At 41.1% G+C, this 20,097-nt stretch overlaps 1 protein-coding gene across 2 annotated transcripts in view; it reads left to right on the forward strand.

Annotated features, from left to right (window-relative positions):
• csmd3b (CUB and Sushi multiple domains 3b) overlaps positions 1 to 20,097 on the forward strand; it is a 523,594-nt gene that overhangs the window by 310,316 nt on the left and 193,181 nt on the right. For both annotated transcript variants that reach the window (XM_036516253.1, XM_036516254.1), the window contains 3 exons: positions 137 to 240; positions 488 to 600; positions 17,940 to 18,122. In XM_036516253.1, coding sequence (XP_036372146.1) covers positions 137 to 240; positions 488 to 600; positions 17,940 to 18,122 — 400 coding nt within the window. The remainder of the gene's footprint in view (positions 1 to 136; positions 241 to 487; positions 601 to 17,939; positions 18,123 to 20,097) is intronic.

Here is a 20,097-nt window from a genome sequence, read left to right on the forward strand (position 1 = left end):
TATTTTAATATTCCCATATAAGGAAATCATTTTAAAAGTTTCAGACACATATTAGACACATTCTATGTGGAAAAAGTGAAAAGTTTGAATTCAGGCCTTTGACATATTAACTGCTATGACTCATTTCTTGCTACAGGTGATACAGATTAACTTTGAAGAGTTTGATCTGGAGATTGGCTATGACACTTTAACCATTGGAGATGGTGGGGAAGTTGGGGACCCCAGAACTATCCTGCAAGTGTAAGTGACATTCCTTGTTCCTGGAATGTCCATTGAAATATTTGAAATATTACCTGTGACCATGCATGCTAATTCAGTTAGTGGTACAATGATGGCTCAGTATTTAACTTTCATGCAACCAGAGGGACTGTATTTAATAAAAAGAGGAAGCTACTGGTACAGAACACCACAGTCCATTAGACATGAACCAAGTTTTTCATTTGATCAGGCATGAGTTTCTGGCTAACCTGCCTGACTGGGTCCACAGGTTGACAGGCAGTTTTGTCCCAGACCTGATCGTCAGCATGACCCATCAGATGTGGCTCCACCTGCAGTCTGACGAGAGCGTGGGATCCATCGGGTTCAAGATCAACTACAAAGGTAAAGCCCTGATCTACAGGAGCATCCATACCTGTATGGTCATGCACAGTCCATATCTAAGACATGCCCACAATAACACTGGAGTATTTTTTGGGTTGTGGCTCAGAGTGAATGACATACAGCTGTGCTATGATACCTGCATGTATGCTGCTATCAAAAGAGCAGCTGAATTCTGTTCCATCAGACAGCATACCATAACTGTAGCATTACTTAGTGTAATGATTCCTGATTAGCGGTGAATTTTTTTTGATTGGCCTGAACATCATGGCAGAGGTGCATCTCAGATCAGAGCAAACTGAAATTAAGATTGTTGAGATTTGATTCGCCACCATTTTTGTAATTTTGCACCCAAAATAAAAATCTCAATTTGTATCAGAATTGAAGAGGAAGCCTAAGTCAGATATCTCAGAATGTGTATGTATCTGATGGGCAATTTGTCCCACAAAGTTAGCTTTGACCCCAGGCCGTATGTCTGTTTTAGATGTTGTTCTATTCTGTATGTTGTAAATGCATTTTCTGTGACTTCTAGTCTGTAAAAATTCTTGAGTTTCACCGGTTTGTTTTCCTTGCTGAACAGGTAGTCCCCCCCCCTCCCCCTAGCATTAAGTCACATCCATCAGAAGAAGTCACCCATGTACCCAGTCCTACTCACTGACCCCCTCAGCTGGCTGGGAGTGATAAGACTCATGACTGAACATGTGGAGTACAACAGGCGTGGAAGAACATGCATATAGTTTTGTCTCCATTAAGAGTCTAGATCTTACTGCTTTAGAAGAGCAGGTCAACAATGGCCACTCACCCAAACTGAAATATTCTGGTTACAGTATTAATTGTAATGATCATACAGATTCCTTTGTCATGGCTTTTATTAACCAAAAATCAACCATCATTTACCAGATTTCGTAAGCTTTGATGAAAAAGTTTGATGGCAAATTCATCTTTCCTGAGCAACATCTGAGAAAACCCATCATGAAGGCATTTTCCAAATAAGATGGAGGGGACCCAGCTCAAAAAGACCAGACTTTGTATCTTTTAAACATGAGCAATGCCCACTGGATAGACACTACAATTAATATATATATATACTGTATCTTTGATTATCTCCTCCTTGCTCAAGGTTTTTTAATACATTAGTGTCTGAGTGATGAATCACAAGTCATCCCCACTAATGATAGAAAGTCTGTTAGGCAGAGAGCAGGAGAAACTCTTGAGTGCAAATAAAAGAAAAAAGAATAGATTACCCACTGTCAGCACATAATGTCTCAGAGAAAATAAAGTGTTGTAAAAGTCTGTGATTCGAGTTAGATTTCAGCTAACAACCATTACCGTTTATAACTGCGAATGTTTCCCAGGTGCCTCCTCAGTGGTCATTTAAAAGACTTGCTTTTACAATATCCATTTATTTCAGCCAGGCACACACAGGGAAATTCCTGCTCCGTACTGGCCTGCTTGTTCATTAGTGCGGCTGTTTTGGTCTTAGACAAGTGTATATGTCACTCACAACCAAAGTCACAAACATGACAAAGTCACTCACAAACATGTGAAGTGGTTTGTCTAGTTTTGTGTAATTATGAGCTGCTAAGAGTTTGCGCAGGTCTCAGGAGCGCATGAGAGAGGCTGAATGCTGCGTGTGTAAGGAGTACAGTACTGAGAGCCAAGGGGATGGCCCTCAGGTTATTTCAGGTGTCATGCGCCTTCCAGGTTCTGTTTTTACTGCTTTTGCTTCTCTTTCATTTGGTCGTTCCTTCCGTCAACACAAAACATGTCACAAGGCAAACGGCAAATATTTTTGTGGTTTTGTTTTGTAGTCATGCAGACAAAAGGCTTAAGACTGAATACCCTTAAACCCTTGAACGAGTCACGGTGATAACTGAGAAATTTATCTTGCACTCAAGATCTGTGGAGATGGCTCTCAGCTTTGTGGTTTTGATTGAGTCGGTCCTTGAGGTTCCTTCCACTGTTACAAATCAGGTCCTTCTGTCACGCCTTTTCAGCTTTGAGTGGTCAGTGATTGGAGTCCTTGAATGAAAATCATGTGCTAAACATCACACATGACTCAAATGAAAATCTGCATCATTAGACTGGAAGGGATCACATATAAATATCTGTATTCAGAGGCTATAACTGCCACATGCTCTGTCCTCTATTGCTGTAACTTTTCTTCTTGATACTACAGAGAGGAAATGAAGTAAAAAAAAAGTTTCAGTCCAGAATGTTTTTTTGTTTTATGTATTTACTTACTTAGTTACTTACTTACTTATCCATTCATTTCAACTTTTGATAGCCTTGATAAATTTACATATTTCCTATTTTCTAAAAGAGGACTGAAAGTGTCCAGTTCTGGAAATTATGCAAGAAAGTCTTCATTATTATTATTGTTTTAATGTTTCAAACCTCTTGTACATCTTGGATGTCTCAGAGCAGTACCCATACCATAGCAGTAATGTATGGGTAAAGGTTATATCTCAGACAGTGATTCAGCTGTGGAGGTGTCAACCATGGCTCAATGACTCTGCTCACCTTGGTGAACCACAGTGTCATACACACACACGCACACACACACGCGCACACACAGAGTGGAGGTGCAGGGCACACACGCACAGAGTTGCTTCGAATAGCAAGCCCAGCCGGGCAGCATTGCAGGGGCCATAAAACACGGTGGCTCTCTTTCTGTGAACATTGAGTGTTCCAATCTCTCTGTGCCTCTTTTCCTCTTTCAAGTCAAGGTCTTTCTTCATCCAAGAAGTGCATGTTACTGTGTGGATACCCAAAGCCAAGGTTATCTCTACAGTTAAACACCATAATAAACTGGGTAGCTGACCCTGGCAGTATAAACTTTTGCAGTGGCAGAAGCTCAGTGATAAACTCTTTGTGCCAATTCAGCCTTGCGGTAGTGCAAGCTTGGTTGCAGGAAATTGGCGGCAGTAGTATATGGTTGTGCACATTATGGCAGCACTTATTCGCTTTGTAGCAATATTTCTCACAACAGCACTATAATTCAAGGATGGCACTAATTATTTAGTACCTATTCTGCTACTCACTTAGCCTGGTTTAATGCATTGTTTGGATAAGAGCATCACCCGGATAAATAAACATGCATGTAATGTGTGTGATTTTGCTCCTGGAAGAGCTGTTGTGCTTTCTTTGAGTCACAGTGAAAGTTTTTCCAATGCAGGGTGAGTAGTAATTCAGCCTGGATATACCGCTTCTTACCTGAAAAAAAGTCACTGTCCCCATGGGAGAAAAACAAGATAGGTCACACTCCACTGGAAGAACTTGTGAGCAATCCTGTTTTGTTTTCATTTTAGTGTGCCTGCTTTTCACTCCATTTCTCATGAAAACATCTCCAACCCCAAGCAGCACATCAACACATGAGCAAAGAAATGAGTGAAATGGTAGGCTTGTTCTTTCAGAAAGTTCCAATGAAAGCAATAGAGAGCATCATGTTGTTCCTTTTTGCTTTCATATCTTTTGGTCAACAAGCTTTTCCTTCAATTCCTGTCAGCCACTGTGTCTGTGAGTCCCAATGATGTGAAGAGGCTTTTAAAAAGATGTTTAATTTATGTCATTCTTGTTCTAAAACAGACTGCACCTCCTCCTGCTCTCCTCTGAGTTTGACAGACTTGGAGCTTGCCTGCTGCTGGTTTTCCTCTGCTGTTTTGTGCTTGACTGAGATCACTGCCTCTCTGCATCTCCCTTGACTTTGGCACAGCACTGGCCAACTAGCAGGAAATAGAACATGTTCATTTGGCCTGCTGTCTCAAAAGTAGATACTGTCACTAAAGCAATTTCATTTAGCATTAGCTAGTGGGTAAAATAAAACAAACTCACCTGGGATGCAGCTAAATGCAGCAGTTTTATGTGAGACACACTACCATTTAGGCACAATGCACAATGTGGTGACATCTCTTGCTCTTTTTTTTTGGCCAGCCTCCGAAATGCACTACCTCTTTTTGTTGAAATGTGTGGCCAATTACAATAGTTTTACCCTCAGTGATTTCACCAGCATTACTGTAAAGCCTCTTGAAGTTGAGGAGACCTGCCCGTCAGATTATCTACATGATGCCCCATGGAGTCCTTCACAGGGACAGAAATCAAATTGAGGTTTTTGTTTGTTTATTTATTTGTTTGTTTAGTTACAGAAAAGTATTGCCTTTTGTCCTTTTTGTTGATTTCTTCCCTTTGATGTTTAATTGTAGCTTCAGTTACTTTTCTTTTTCTTCCAGCAGTAACTGACATGACAGGGAACATATAATTTACAATTACAATTTGGTATTTCGTAGACGCTTTTAAACCAAAGTGACTTACAATTAGTGCATCATTCAGGTTTGGCTAACTACCTCATAAGCAAAAGATCGCAGTAGGAATGCAAATGAATTATTTACAGTACCATGCTCCTGTATATCCTGCAACAATAAAACAGAAATCTGCAAACAAAACCTTTAACATAGAGACAAGGTTAGAACAGAAGATTTCTTTTTTTATTTTATACCATAAAATATAAAAACATAACATAACAGAAAGGTTACACAATAGGGGACAGGTGGATTCTGAAAAGGTGGATTTTCAGGCTCCTGCGGAAGATGGCGAGTGATTCCACAGTTCTGATTGAGTGAGGAAGGTCATTCCACCACCACGGAACAAGGGCAGAAAAAAGACATGGCCGAGTGGAACGGCTGCCAGGTTCCTGAAGTGAGGGGACCGCCAGCTGCCCAGAGGACATTGAGCGGAGAGATCTGGTTGGAGTGTATGGAGTGGTCAGAGACTGAAGGTAGGACAGAGCAGAGCCTCTTGTGGTCTTGTAAGCCAGCATCAGTGTCTTAAACTGGATGCGGGCTGCTACCGGAAGCCAGTGAAGTGCAGTAAGTAGCGGAGTGACATAAGAGTGTTTTGGGAGGTTGAATACCAGGCGTGCAGCAGCATTCTGAACCAGCTGAAGCGACCTGATAGTGCAGGCCGTTAAGGCATTGCAGTAGTCAAGGTGGGAGATGACTAGTGCTTGAAGTAGGAGCTGGGTTGCTTGTTGGGTAAGGAAAGGGAGGTTCCTCCTGATGTTTTAAGAGAGAATCTGCAGGACGGGGTGACCACCACAATGTGGCTTGAGAAGTTTAGCTGGTCATCCAGGGTCACGCCCAGGTTTTTGGCTGACCACAGAACTCTCAATGGTGATTGGAGCGTCGATCGTTGGGGAGCTCTTTGCTGGAAAAAAGAGAAGCTCAGTCTTCTCCAGATTGAGCTTAAGATGGTTAGCAGACATCGAGGAGGCAATGTTGGCTAGGCAGGCTGCAGTACATGGCTGGACCTGAGAGTTGGAGGGGGAGAAAGAGAAGAACAACTGTGTGTCATCTGCGTAACAGTGGTAGGAAAGACCGTGGGCAGAGATAACCTGTCCAAGTGATTTAGTGTAAAGGGAGAAAAGGAGTGGGCTAAGTATGGAACCTTGTGGGACCCCGATCTGGAAAGGGCGGGGGCAGGAGACCAATTCCCTCCAAGATACCTGATAGGAACGGTCAGACAGGTAGGATTCAAACCATGTGAGCGCAGATCCTGAGAAGCCCATCCCAGCAAGGGACGACAGAAGAATCTGGTGGTTCACAGTGTTGAACGCTGCGGAGAGGTCAAGTAGTATGAGGACAGAGCTGAGTGACTTCACTATGGCCAAGTGAAGCGCTTCTGTGACTGCGAGGAGGGCAGTCTCAGTGGAGTGGCCGGCTTTAAATCCTGACTGGTTCAGGTCCAAGAGGTTATTCTGGAGGAGATAGGGGGAAAGTTGGTTATAGACTGCGCGTTCAAGGGTTTTAGAGAGAAATGGTAGAAGAGATACTGGAGGGTAGTTTCTGACATCAGCTGGATTTAAAGTGGGTTTCTTTAGCAGTGGCATGACCCGTGCCCTCTTCAGAACAGAGGGAACTACACCAGTAGACAGGGAGCTGTTGATTAAGGAAGAAATGAAGGGAAGAATGTCCTCAGAGGTGGACTGAAAGAGAGAAGAAGGGATAGGAACAAGAGGACAGGTAGTGGGATGGTGGGATTTTATTAGTTGTAGAACATCAGAGTTAGTTGGGGGGAGAAGGAGGAGAAGGTAGTGGGAGTGACAGCAGGTACGGGATCCAAAATGGGAGGAGACGAGAGGAAGGAGTGTTTTACCTTCTTCTCAAAGAAAGAGACAAAGTCATCAGCAGAAGGGGATGGGGGAGGAGGAGGAGGAGGGGAGAGGAGGGAGGAGAATGTAGAGAAGAGTTTGCAAAGGTTAGAGGAGGCGGAGTGGATCCTGGAGTGGAAGAAAGCAGACTTTGCGGAGGATAGGGTAGATGAGAGGGAAATGAGAAGAGAGTGGAAATGGGATGGGTCATCTGGAGATTTTGATTTCCGCCATCTCCTTTCAGCTGCACGAAGTTTGGCTCTGTCTGCACGAATGCAGTCAGTCGGCCAGGGACTGGGAGGGGACAGACAAGCTGGTTTGGTAACAGGGGGACAGAGGGTGTCCAGGGAGGAGGACAGCACAGAGAGGACAGTAGAGGATTTCTCCTCAACAGAGAGAAGTGAGAAGGATTCAGCAGAAGGGAGAGAAGAGCACACAGCAGAAGAGAGGGCACTTGAGGAGAGGGTGCGAAGGTTGTATTGAGCTGAACAGTCAAGTGCAGTTTACAAGGGGAAGAAACAGTAACAGTGTGAAATTCAAAAGAGGTGGGGGAGATGGAAGGGAGGGAGGTGACAGAAACTCCACAAGGGAGAGATCAGGAAACCAGTTCCTCCGCCCCTCCCCGAGGGTCTGGGGGTGTGGGAGAAGGTGAAGGCAGGGGAGAAGGCAGCGGGAGTGGCGGTGTTCTCCGGTGTGATCCACGTCTTAGTGAGGGCTAAGAAGTGCAGGGACAGCATGGAATCCTGAGCATAGATGAAGTCGGCCTTCTGTACTGCCAACTGGCAGTTCCAGAGGCCACCGGAAATGACAACAGTAATATCAGTAGAACAATGTGGATGAATAAGGTTAGACAGATTACGACTGTGAGGTTGCATAGGTTGCCGCCTGCAAAGATTGCGAGGGGAGATTCGGACAGGAGTGGGTAGATAGCACATGATTAGTGTATGTATGGGAGAGGGATAAGACAATGCAAAACAATAGGTGTTAGTATCACAAACTCAGGTAGATATACAAATGGATGAATGAACCAGAAAAACAACACAACTAGAGCACAGAGACTGAGAGAAAAACCAACCACAGGGTAGCTAGCGAGCAGACCGCAGTAGTGCCTCGTCGTCCTTCCTCGGTGGACTCCCGCAGGTAGACTCCCTTGTCTTAGTCCGACCGAGTCTTCATAAGACGACGAGAAAAGACCACTCCAGCTGCTGCTTAGTGGAAACACAACTAAAGAGCCTTGTGGCTCACAACATTGGCTGCTTACGGGCTGGCTACAGCCCCACCCCCTCAGGAACCAGAACAAGCCGGAAATCGGGCATAGCAAAAAAAACTAACAAACAAACAAACACAAATTAGCAACACAACAGCTCACACAGCAGTAACTAAGACTACCAAGTAATATAAACTAGCAGCACTACCAAACAAGACTCACGGTTATAAATTGACAATGAATCCTAACCAAACAAGCAAACCCAATTGAACCTACCATGAAGTTTTGCTATGAATGACAACAGAGTAAACAGAACGCATGGCTACTCTAAGCAAATTAAAAAGCAAAGTCTCACCTAGATCAACTTAGCTAGTACTGCGTCCTCAAACAGACTTTGCTCTCAGCTGAGAACTACTGTCTCATTGTTTAACTGTATACATCCTGTTCCTGTACTGTCGCTATACTTACTGTATGCACTTTTGTACGTCGCTTTGGATAAAAGCATCTGCTAAATAAATAAATGTAAAGGTAAATGTAGATCCTGCTCTGATGAAGAAGGAACCCAACCTTCAACGATGCAAACACTGCATATTAATATTACATTACATTACATTATTATTATTACATATATTATCAGCTTGTTATCCACATATTATCAAATGGGTCCATTTCAGTGAGCTCAGAGTGCTACTTTTCTATGCATCAATTAAACTCACTGGTAGAAATCACATATCCAATAGTGAAAATCATCATTATCAATAATAAAGTGAATAGGCTAGCTGAATGCTGCCTCCATATAGGCAGCAAACCGTCTGATATACTGTTTAATGAGTATTTCCAACATGCCAAACACTGGAAGCCTTACCACCCTCTACACTTGTCCTGTCACCCCTGAATCACTCTCTGGCAGTTACTGCAGAGATGTGACATAACTCATGTAAAATATCTTCTTTAACATTTTTGCATCTATAATAATAATAAATTTCCATCTATTTGTTTTTTTATTATCATTATTAATATTATTCCCTCTGCAAATAGTGAACTGTGAATTGCCTTATGATGAAATAAAATAAAATTTGATTGATTTATTGAAAGCATACTATTCTAGTTGGTCATTGATTGGTCACTTGGATATGTAGTATTTGGAGAAAAGATAAGCTTGCCAGATATCTTGTTTTGCTACAGAAACTTGTTTTTTAACACACTACATACATTTCATTTCCATTTTAACAAAAAAACATATTTGAGGCATTACAATGGTGCTGGTAGGGAGGATATTGGGAGTAAAAACTGCAGATGTGTGAATTTGGTTGTTAAAAGCTTTCAGGTTCTGTATCCAATGGCATTTTATTTACCTGTGCTCTTTAGAAGGATCTTGGGTAGAATAGAGCAAGCGTGGTGAGTGTTTCAGCTGAGGAATCATCCAGAACAACTCATTCTGGCCACTGCAGACCAGAGAGAACATGACAGATCCTCATGGTATGAATGTTCAAACAAACATCACTACACCAGGTACACCAGGCTCAAACGCCAGGGGATATGAGGCCAGATACTATCAGACAGTAATTCTGCAGTGGAGAACACATTGCTATTTACAAGATTTCTTTTGAGAGATGCTTTTAGACTTACTTGGCAAAGTACACAAGTTCATGTAATAAGGAACATGAACAACAGCACATAGAGAAAACATCAGGCCGCATCTGAACAGCATCAATGTGTCAGCACTACAATAAGCAGCACCATGCTGAAAAAATGATCAACTTTTTCAAAGGCACAGCAGTAAGTCAGACGTTTGGGTTTCAACTTTAATGAACATGAGAAAAAATAGCAGGAGTAGTAGCAATACCTTTGCTGAACACAAATTGTATACATAAAAACAACTGAAGATGACAGGTATGTTCACTTGTCTGCACGCAATAAGTATGTAGGTACCTTTTAAAATTAAGTTAATGTCACGGAATTGTCAGTTTGTTTGGCAGAATTAATGTCATACATATTATTAAAATGTTGGAAATAAGGGTAGTCATCAGGCAATCGTGTGCCAACCACATAAAGAGATGTTTTGAAAATGTTAATAGTTGCCATAACATGTAACTGTTTTCGCCACACCATAAATTAGGTTCGAGTGATAAAACTAATAGCTACATGGACACATCCACACTTAACCAAAAAATGCCCAGGTGTCCCAATAATTTTGGACCCTAGTGTATATACAGGAGCAAAAACTCCAACCAATATCAGAACTATCTGGTATTGAATATAACCAGAAGATGTGTGTAATTTGTGTAGTGTGTGTCTGTGTATTATAATGTTCTCTGTCCACTGTAGGGTTTTGTGTCAAGGTATTTTTTCCCTTCCTATTTATTTTCATCAGGATTTTATACAAAAGAATATTGTTTAAACCAGAGAGGTTTTACATTTTACAAGATGACTTCCTCTGAAGGTCATTCTTCACATCATTATCACAAGTGTCAGACTCCAGTTCATCAGAAAGGTCATCAGAACTGGTTAAAACAAAGGAGGGACAAGCAAAGAAAAAGAAAACATTATGCCTCCACACTACAGGGGGCAGTAATTTGCAGGAGTGGTCTAGATTAAGACCAGAAGTGTCTGTCTAGAGATGAACCAGTGATGCAGGAGGCAGAATCAGAATCATAATCAGAGGGGCCACTGTGGGATTTCTTTGAAGAGGTGGTGGTGTCCAGGGTGAGTCAATGCTGGCTGGGGCACTTGGAAAGCTGAGGTTTATAAAATGATGTGTCCTATCAAACGGAACAGAGTGGGAGAGAGGGGAAAGAATGTCAGTTGCTTGTTAATGTGCCACTGATGCAACATTTAATTATTTCATTATTTTCTGAACAGAACCAGCAAAAGCTGCCTTGCTACCATTAAAGCAGACAATGTTGACCATTAGAATGTAATCACGTTTGCATGTTATAGTCACAGAAAGCTGGAGGAGGATACTCAGAACATGATTAAATACACTTTCATTATTCATCATCCTTTAATGATAGCCTGAATCACATATCAGGGAGGAATTTCATTATGTGTACCTTTTAAAAGTTGTTGGATGGCTATGAAACATGCTTTTTTTAAAGCTGAAGATTCTAATGGTAGTTCTCAAATAAAACCAATTTTATGTGTAGCATAACTCCCAATTTCTGGAATATAGGTATCAAACACCAGATCTCAGTAAATTGTCTGTTTATTGCCTTTAAACTGTATATTTATAATCTTACTGATGAGAGACCATGTAAATTAATAGATCCCTAGATATCCACCAGGCAACATGGACAAACTTACTTATTCTCTTGTTTATCAATTCTGCATACACAAATGAACTTAATAAGCACCGAGTGTGGTTCTATGAAATAATAAAACCCATGGAAACAGATTTGTTGGACAGCCACCGCTAGGTCTGTATAAATTATTATGAATCATTACATTTTGTATCTTGTTTTAAGCAAATTACGAAATGTTACAGCATTTTTTTCATTTATGGACAAAAAAATTAATTTTCATAACTTTCAGTTTGCTCTAGCAGACCATAAAATGTACTAAAGAAAAGTGTTAAAGAGATCTGAATGGTTGTTTCTGTATTGCTACGTATGATACATAACATAATAACAGATGCTGTGCTGATTGAAAAGAAGAAAACATTAGATCACTTACTATTGGCAGATGTTTCATAAATTGTATTAAATGTGTAGGCCTTTGAGCAAAATCAGGTAAATGACATGGATTACTTGTGGTGATTTAATTTCTTGCCATTTACTTCTGGACAGTCTTAAAGCCTTAACTTTTAAAAACTGACACTGATCAATATAAAGCCAGAGACTGGACACATAGCAGTTGAGAGCAGTAGTGACTTGAGACCTGACTTGACCCATTAGGCTGTCAGATTTTACTTATGCTGCAATCAATGAACACATGCATTATTAAACAGCTACAATGAGTTTTAAAGATGTCAGAAATTGCTTGAAGGAACAATTGGATACAGAAGTCCACTTAATTTTGAATGGTCATCAAGTAATATTCACAGTACTAGCTTTAATTTTATCCTATGTTTTAGCAAAACCTGTTTACCTTGTATCATATATCATCAAAGATTTATGTTAGCTTGGAACACCAAGAGAACCATGCATCCAGATATATAAGAATTTTGTATTACCTCATAAGTACAATTAGCAGAGTGCAGAAGAAAGTGGTCATTTATTTTCTTTCCCAACACCAAATGGGGAAACAGTATTAGCATTCATGACATATTTAAGTCCTCCATAAGCCATTACAGATATCTGTGAAACTCTGATTAGGTTGCAAACTTAATATGCATTTTATGAGCCCAAATGAGATATCTGGGATATCATGCGCTATTGATGAGATCTTAATGTTCCTTTATGTGAGTCTGAAGGGAGGAATTATGGTTTAATTTCAAACAAATGTCAGTGGTTATTAATTGTTGCACATCAACAGCCAGTCATTTTCTCTCAGATATTTATTCTTACCTAGTTGATGTTGTGACTGTTGTTTGCAATGTATATACATGAATAATAATATGCATATATACTTGGTAGAGATAAAATACAGAATTTGGTTGTTCTTGTGTTCAGCAGGGCTAAACTCTCAGCTCTAGTCAGCAATGTTATCAAGCGATTCTTCCCTATATTTTATCGGCTGGTTAATCAATCAATTACCTGCCACCTTGGTGTGGTGAAATGTAAAAACAAAAGAACATCTTCAGTTTTTTAAGTAAATAAAACAACTTCATAAACTGGACTTATCACTGCTGTATTTTCCACGCTGTTCCCTGAGTCACAGTGAATATCTCATCTACCCTCTGCAGCAGAGCCAGAAAGGTACTGGGAAACACAATTGTGTGCAACTGGCCATGTGAGATGTAGTCCAGAGTACTGCTTGGCATATGATATAAGCATTGTGGCATAGCCTAACTCTAGGATTTGAGAAGCAATCTGTTGTTTTTCCAGATGGTTTTGTTCAATTTAATCACTAAATGAAAAATAAATGATATTTTTGTATTAATATACAGTATATACACTGGGTGGCCAGCTTATTAGGTACACCTACAGAACAGCTTGAATTCATCAGGGCATCAGGGTGTTGAAAGGGTAGCACAGGAATGCTGGTCCATGTTGATTCCAGTACTTCCCAGAAGATACGATGGTGGTGGATCTCTACACCAAATAGATTTTTCCATCTCATCCAATGTACGCATGATTGGATGGGACTACTTCTACTTGGGACTGAGGAGGACACTGCAGTACAATCCTGTCCTTGGGGCATGGAACATTATCCTGCTGAAAAAGCCCATTCATTGATGGAATACGCCTGATCAGCAAAGATGTTCAGATGTCCTGTGGAACTCTAATGGTGCTTTGCTCCTTTCAAGGGACCCAATATGTGCCACGAAAAACACCCCACAGCATTACACCTGCACCACGAGCCTATATTGTATTGTACACCCGGCAGGATGGATCCATGTTTTCGCCATATCCTGGTCTTCCCATCAGGAGAAATGGGGATTCATCAGACCAGGCAATGTTTTTCCAATCCCCCACAGTCCACTGTTTGTGTTCTTATGTCCACTGCAATCACAGCTTCTTGTTTTTTGCTGACAGGATTGGAACTCTGTTAGGTGGTCAGCTGCCATATCCCGTCCATGACAGGGTGCAATGAGTTGTGGATTTTTACATGCTTCTTCCAGCACAACTGTTGTACTCAGCTGTACTCAGCCCATCACCATGCTACATTCTAAGACATTACCCATGCCCATTACCTCTCTAAATTGCACAATTTCACACACCCAATCCATAGATACCCACCTACCTGTTTTAAATAGCATGGCCTGAAAATGTGATGCTGTCACTGATTGAGCAGTGTCTATTTCATGGAAAGAGCAGGTGTACTTAATGAAGTGTATAAATATATAAGTAAACATATGTATTTCTCATGTGGGCAGGAGGCCATTACTTCCCATTACATGGGGTCAGACTTGTCTAGTCAGCTTTTTTTAGCGGGGGTTGCCATGACAATGCCACACATGAGACAGAAACCATTTCTCATTTAGGCACTGAGGGATGGTGCTTCATCTGGTGGGTCTTACAGCACATTAGAGTAATTTACAGTAAATTGCAGTAATTTGTTGCCTGTGGCATAGGGCTTGGCACTACCACCTACAGTTTTACTGAAATATCCTTAGCTGTGTAGATACCTGGATACATTCACCTCAGTTACACAGTGAAAAACACAGCTCCTGTGTTTCTTTGGGTTTATCCAAGTTCGTGTTGACTCATAGTATATTTGAACAGTGTGTCACGTGTGTCAGGCACAGAGCAGCAACATGGGATGGGATAGGGCAGCAATCTGATATAAACTGCAGGATATTTCAGAACAGAGTGAGATACGGAGATGCATTTCAGGTGTATTCTGTCCGACACAATTCATTATCTGTTTGCACCAGCATTGTTTCATTTATGTCAATCAATATTCTGTTTTCAAAATGCATAATTTGATATGCATGATTTTTTGGGTTGGTTGACATCAGTGTCAGAACACGTCCATAACTAGCTTAAACATGTACTTAAACTCTCAAACACTACAACACATACCAGTATTGCATTTAGACACTTGAAGAGGTTTTCTGCTAGACTATAAAATCACTTTCTGATGGTAAGATGTTTCAAAAGGTGCAGGGAAGTAACCTGCTCCATCTCCCTCAAAAATGCCTCTTAAACTAGAATTATTCAGCAAAGCGACTTTTGCCACGTCAGCTCTGGGAAGGCACAAGTTATCTTTGCATTTCTAGGTAACCCAGTCAGTTTAATGAGTACTGTTGATTTTGCTGTCTGGATTGCTGAGAATTTCCAGAATTCTAATCTGACTAAAACCACCAGGGGATCTCTGAGTTTGGAATTTATGTATGTATGTATTATTCTTTATTTAAAGAAATTTAAAATTACACATTTTAAAGAGAGTACTTCCTGTTTCCAAGCACTACAGGAAAAGGACATGTGCTGTTTTTTTTTTCCATTTTAGTTTTTTCCAGTAGTTTTTTGTCTTATTTTTCAGGTGCTCTGATATGCTAAAGCTCCCAGGGGTAGTGAGAATATATGTTTAATTAGATTGCAATGAGAATGAATTTTACTTTTATATTTGCACTGCTGTACATACAATCATCTGTGCATATCTTGTCTATACTGTACATACAACCCTTATATATACACTCCCGTTTCCAACTTTGTCCACTTTACCCCCCTATGTATAACACATTAATATATTATTATACAAATATGTATAAAATTATACATATATATTAATAATCTGTTAACACTGTACATACTGTAAAATATACTATCACTTATGATGGAGTAATTACTCTTACCCGCACTTTCTGTAAATAATACTATTCTTTTGCGCTTCTGGTTAGATACTAACTGAATTTCATTGGCTTTGTACCTGTACTCTGCACAATGACAATAAAGCTGAATCTTATCTAATCTGAAATTTAGTTTTAAACAGAAATTTTGACAGAAATACTCTGACACCGTGCAAATATACAGGGTATTCCAAGTTTATTTTATCTGTATATATCTAATTATCTTTTTTCATTTTATCACAATACAACAGAAAATCAACTCAAACATAAGAGACAGATAAAAACTGCAAACAAGACTCCCTGAGCATATCAGTGTGACAAGCAGTGTACAGCAGTATACAATTCTTCACACATCCTGACAGTATAAAACAGTATAAACCTCTATGGACATTCTGACCTTATGCTTTAATATTCCTCTGTCTAAGATTATTCAGATGAAACACACATTTTTAAAGCAATTTGTTCTCCATTTACTGTTGTCGTAAAACACAAAGCAGTAAATATGTGCTAACCTTCATAGACCCAGCCTCCAGATTGAACAGGGCAGACAGTGGTATTGTAGGAACTATAAATATAGTGTCATTGCTCAAATTAATGCAATATATCATAGTTACATTACACCAAAAGAGAAATCCCAGCACTACACAGTCTAGCATTGATTCCTCTTTAAATATACAGTAATAGAGGTTCTTTTTTTCTCTTTCTCTTCCCCATTTGAGAATGCGCTCACTGAGGTGAGTTCACAGTTCAAGTCTGTGCTGTGGCACCAGGTTGGGAGAAGATGTATTACAGCGGCTGGTGTCCAGCTGCCAGACCAGGTTCTTGCTTTTGTAAAGGCTCTCCAGCAAAGCAAATGTGGGGATGTTATCAGAGTGTGGTGACTCCCGCCAAAGAGAGGTCACAGATGGCGGAGCCACTCTAGGGCTGCAACTGTGCCTCCCAGTCCCGCCTGCTGCTGGGCCCCAAGGGTCACCTGCCACCCTTGATCTGGGCACAGCTTCTCCACCATGATTTTACCATCCCATCGCCACTCCCTCTCTTTTGCTGTGATCTGTTGCTAGCAGCTGACGGCTGTCCTTTTATAAGTGTGGAATTTTTTCACTGTATGCTACAGTGGACCTGTTTAACTCCAGACATTTTCTCACAATCTTATTTTCTAATAGAACCACCAGTGATCAATATGGAGGCCGCTTCCAAGCTTTCTCTCAACTGCAGCCAACCAGCCAGTCAGATCAGTAGCAGGAAAATTCATTGAGCTGATGAATTTGATTTTTTAATGCAAGACTGTCAGAATGGTGCATAAACAGTTAAGATAATTTGTCAATAATTGAGGATTTTCCAGGTTTGCTCCATGTCCCTGCTTGTCAGTTATGGGATTGAGGGAACAGTAAGGTAACATTAATTTAACCTGAAAAGGTTGCCGATACACTCATGATGTACTGAAGTGTATATTCTGCCATGTAGCTGAAGTGTCATGGGCAGAGAATCCACTCCTATTCAGCGAAGCAGAAATGTTACTCATCAGCAGGCGGGCTGGTACTGGAGATCAATGGTCTCTGTTGTGAGGTCTGTCACTTTGTGCTCAGTGTCTTTTCATTCCAGTGCAGTCAATTAGACAGTCAGCCAAACACTGTGCCATTTCAAAACCAACGAGAATGCATTATCAGTTAATGTACAAAATTGTTCTTTTTGTTAATTTAGTGATTGGCACAGTACAAAGTTCTGCCTGTGTTTCAAGACTACACCCAATAATTCATTGTCTTCAGTTCCATTTATGGTCATTCATAATAGTTAAAATGTGTAAAAAGAACCTTCAGAAAGGATCAGTACATGGGTTCTGAATGTAATATCTGCAGTATCTTAGGTAGGGGGTCTGGAGCAAATATGCTGTAAATGATGTATTTTTTAGAGGGGAAATTACCTGTGAAGTTTAACAAATGAACAATTTTCCCTTTCCCTTTCAAGTCGCTCTGCCTTGTGCTTCTTTGATACTCCTCTTTACCTCTTTAGAGTGTAATTTATTCATACAATTACAATGAGAAGTAGGTTCATTACACTTTAATTAGACAGCAATCGCAGCAGCATAGAACTTACTGTTTCTGTCCTGTTTCTCTCACGGAAACTGCTGCAGAGCAGCTCAGTCTTTAATGTAGATAGATGTCACATGGATGTGTTTCTGTGCTGGGCGTGCACCGGATAAACATGTCAGGTAATGGTGGAACTGGGGGGACTGGGAAGGTTAGAGGACCCTCGCCTTAGAGGGTCAGCATTTCTCATGTTGGTTCAGCCACCATTTGAATGCATTTCATGATCCAACACAAGAAATTCAGTGTTGGCATACTTATTCAGCTCTAGAGCACTTAACCTACAGGAGGCACTTGAAATACCAAGGACATCAGGTGTATTTTAGTTGCCGAGAGATTCATTTGCATAAACTATGCCAGTGCACAGCTGAGAGTTCAGTAGGGTCGCTGTTGTGAAAACAGCACAGAATAAGTCAGACTGGTGCTGCAGCTTTGGCTGAGTATACTACCCCGCTGTCTGACTCACAGTGTTAACTCCATGCTTAAGACATCCACGCCTACTTGTATCCACAGAAATTGACAAAGAAAGCTGTGGGGATCCTGGCACACCCCTGTATGGAATTCGGGAGGGCAACGGCTTCTCCAATGGGGACATGCTGCGCTTCGAGTGCCAGTTTGGATTCGAGCTCATTGGGGAGAGGACAATATCCTGTCAAAACAACAATCAGTGGTCGGCCAACATCCCCATCTGCATCTGTGAGTACCGAGGACACGCTGCTACAGCTTGAGTGGCAGTGTGCAGGGGATGGCTGACTCTCATGGCTTTCAGTTCCACACCAAAGAGTGTCTTAAAGGCATGATACACCCTTCAGTGTATGTTAGATCTCTGTCAGGGCTGATCCAAAATGCAGATCTGTGCAGTGGGAGAGTCTCTAGTCTGCAATTGCATTTAAGGCAGTCCTTACTGCCTCAGCTTCAGCAGTTAGGCGCTGTCCTGTTTGCACCACTCTCATGTACTGCAGCCTTACCTGTAGCATTCAATTAGATGTGAGTTATGAGCAGTTTTTTTCTCCTTACCTTGAGGGCATTGCATTTGGTCAGTGAGTCAGTCTGTCTGCCTGCCCTTCTTCATCAAAGGGATGCAGTAAAATCTTAGGCCTAGGGTTAGGGCTACTCACACGCTCCTCACACATGCACATATTTTTTTGTTTTGTTTTATTCAGCATGAGCTGTAATGGTACCATGCAGGTTGAGGCAGCCTCTCCTCTCCAGGTACACATAAAAAGGTGAACTGCTGACCGAAAGAGGAGAAATCCATGGCAGTAAATCTGGAAGAGTATGGAGACGTTGGTGGCTACTTGATGCAGTCTGGTTGGGGAGACCAATAATCATTAGTATAAAACTGTTTCAAAGACAGAACATAAAAATGGCTTAAAACAATTTCAGTCATTTGCTAACATTGTTTGTTTAAGCTGGGACACCAGTATACAGTGTTTGTTACATTACATTATTTAGCAGATGCTCTTATCCAGAGCAACTTACATAGGTTACAGTTCTTTATAATGTTTACATTTACTGAAGCAATTGTGGGTTAAGTACCTTGCCCAAGGGTACAGCACCAGTGCCCCAGTGGGGAATTGAACTGGCAACCTTTCGGTTGCAAGTCCTGCTCCTTAGCCTTAGCCATGGGGGGGCACAGGGGCTTACCACGACTGTAGCAGTAGGTCGTTGGTTGTGCTGTTTTGTGTCACTGGGACTTCCAAGACAGATTTTCAGTCACCTATTAGCTGCTGCTTCCGTGAAGTGGGGCGATGGACTTCCATGGGTTTTATTAAAAATAAACTAAACATTAAACAAACAAGTGCTTCGGCTCTGGTGTCTGTGGATCCCAGAGGATAGAACTAGCCTGTGAGGAGATCCCCGCTGTTTGTGAGCTCACCTTTTGTGGCCTTGGTTCGGGAAGTCTGCCTCATGCCACTTTTGGGGTTTGTTTGTTTTATTTTCTTCCACTCTCACACAATGGCTGTGTCCCAATACTAAGTCAACTGCCTGCTGCCTGCATCCTTAGAACTGAGCTCCCTTATAAGGTGGCATCCTAACGGAAAAGGAATCTCAAAAAGCAACGAAATCGGGACACACTTTGAAGGCAGGATCATGTCATAGATCGTTTGCGTCCCTGGAGAGAAAAATAATTTAACGTTTGTGTAAATAAATAACTAGCCACTAGATCAGCTACTTTTTTCAATTTAATCAGATTATCATGTTAAGTATTTCAGTAGCTGTAAAAGACTTCACCTTTGTTCGATGGACAACCAAACTACCACTACGTTAGCTAGATAGCTAGCTTGTTCTATTGGAAAGTAATGTGATTACTTGCAAACTAGCTAGCTAGCTCACGGAAAGCTCACTGAGGCTTAAAAACACTACATACATTATTCAAGTGAATTAAATAATTACAATGTATTTTTTAGATATAACCGCAACAAATTATTGGGTTCACTGTATATGGACATCTATAATGAGCTCCTCTGCTACCACTGCATCTACCTCTGTGGTGTTTTCAGCAGCCATTAATTTACCAGAAGTTGAGAAGCCTGAGGCAATCGCAAAGACCTATGGGATACCCTACCTGGCGAAGGATACATCGGATGCTGCCTTCAAATTTAACCGGAATAATGCACCTTAGAAGGACGCATTTTATGATGGCTTCAGTGTGGGACATGCCTACGAC

This window comes from Megalops cyprinoides, chromosome 21, assembly GCF_013368585.1.
Source record: "Megalops cyprinoides isolate fMegCyp1 chromosome 21, fMegCyp1.pri, whole genome shotgun sequence".
Lineage (NCBI taxonomy): Eukaryota > Metazoa > Chordata > Actinopteri > Elopiformes > Megalopidae > Megalops > Megalops cyprinoides.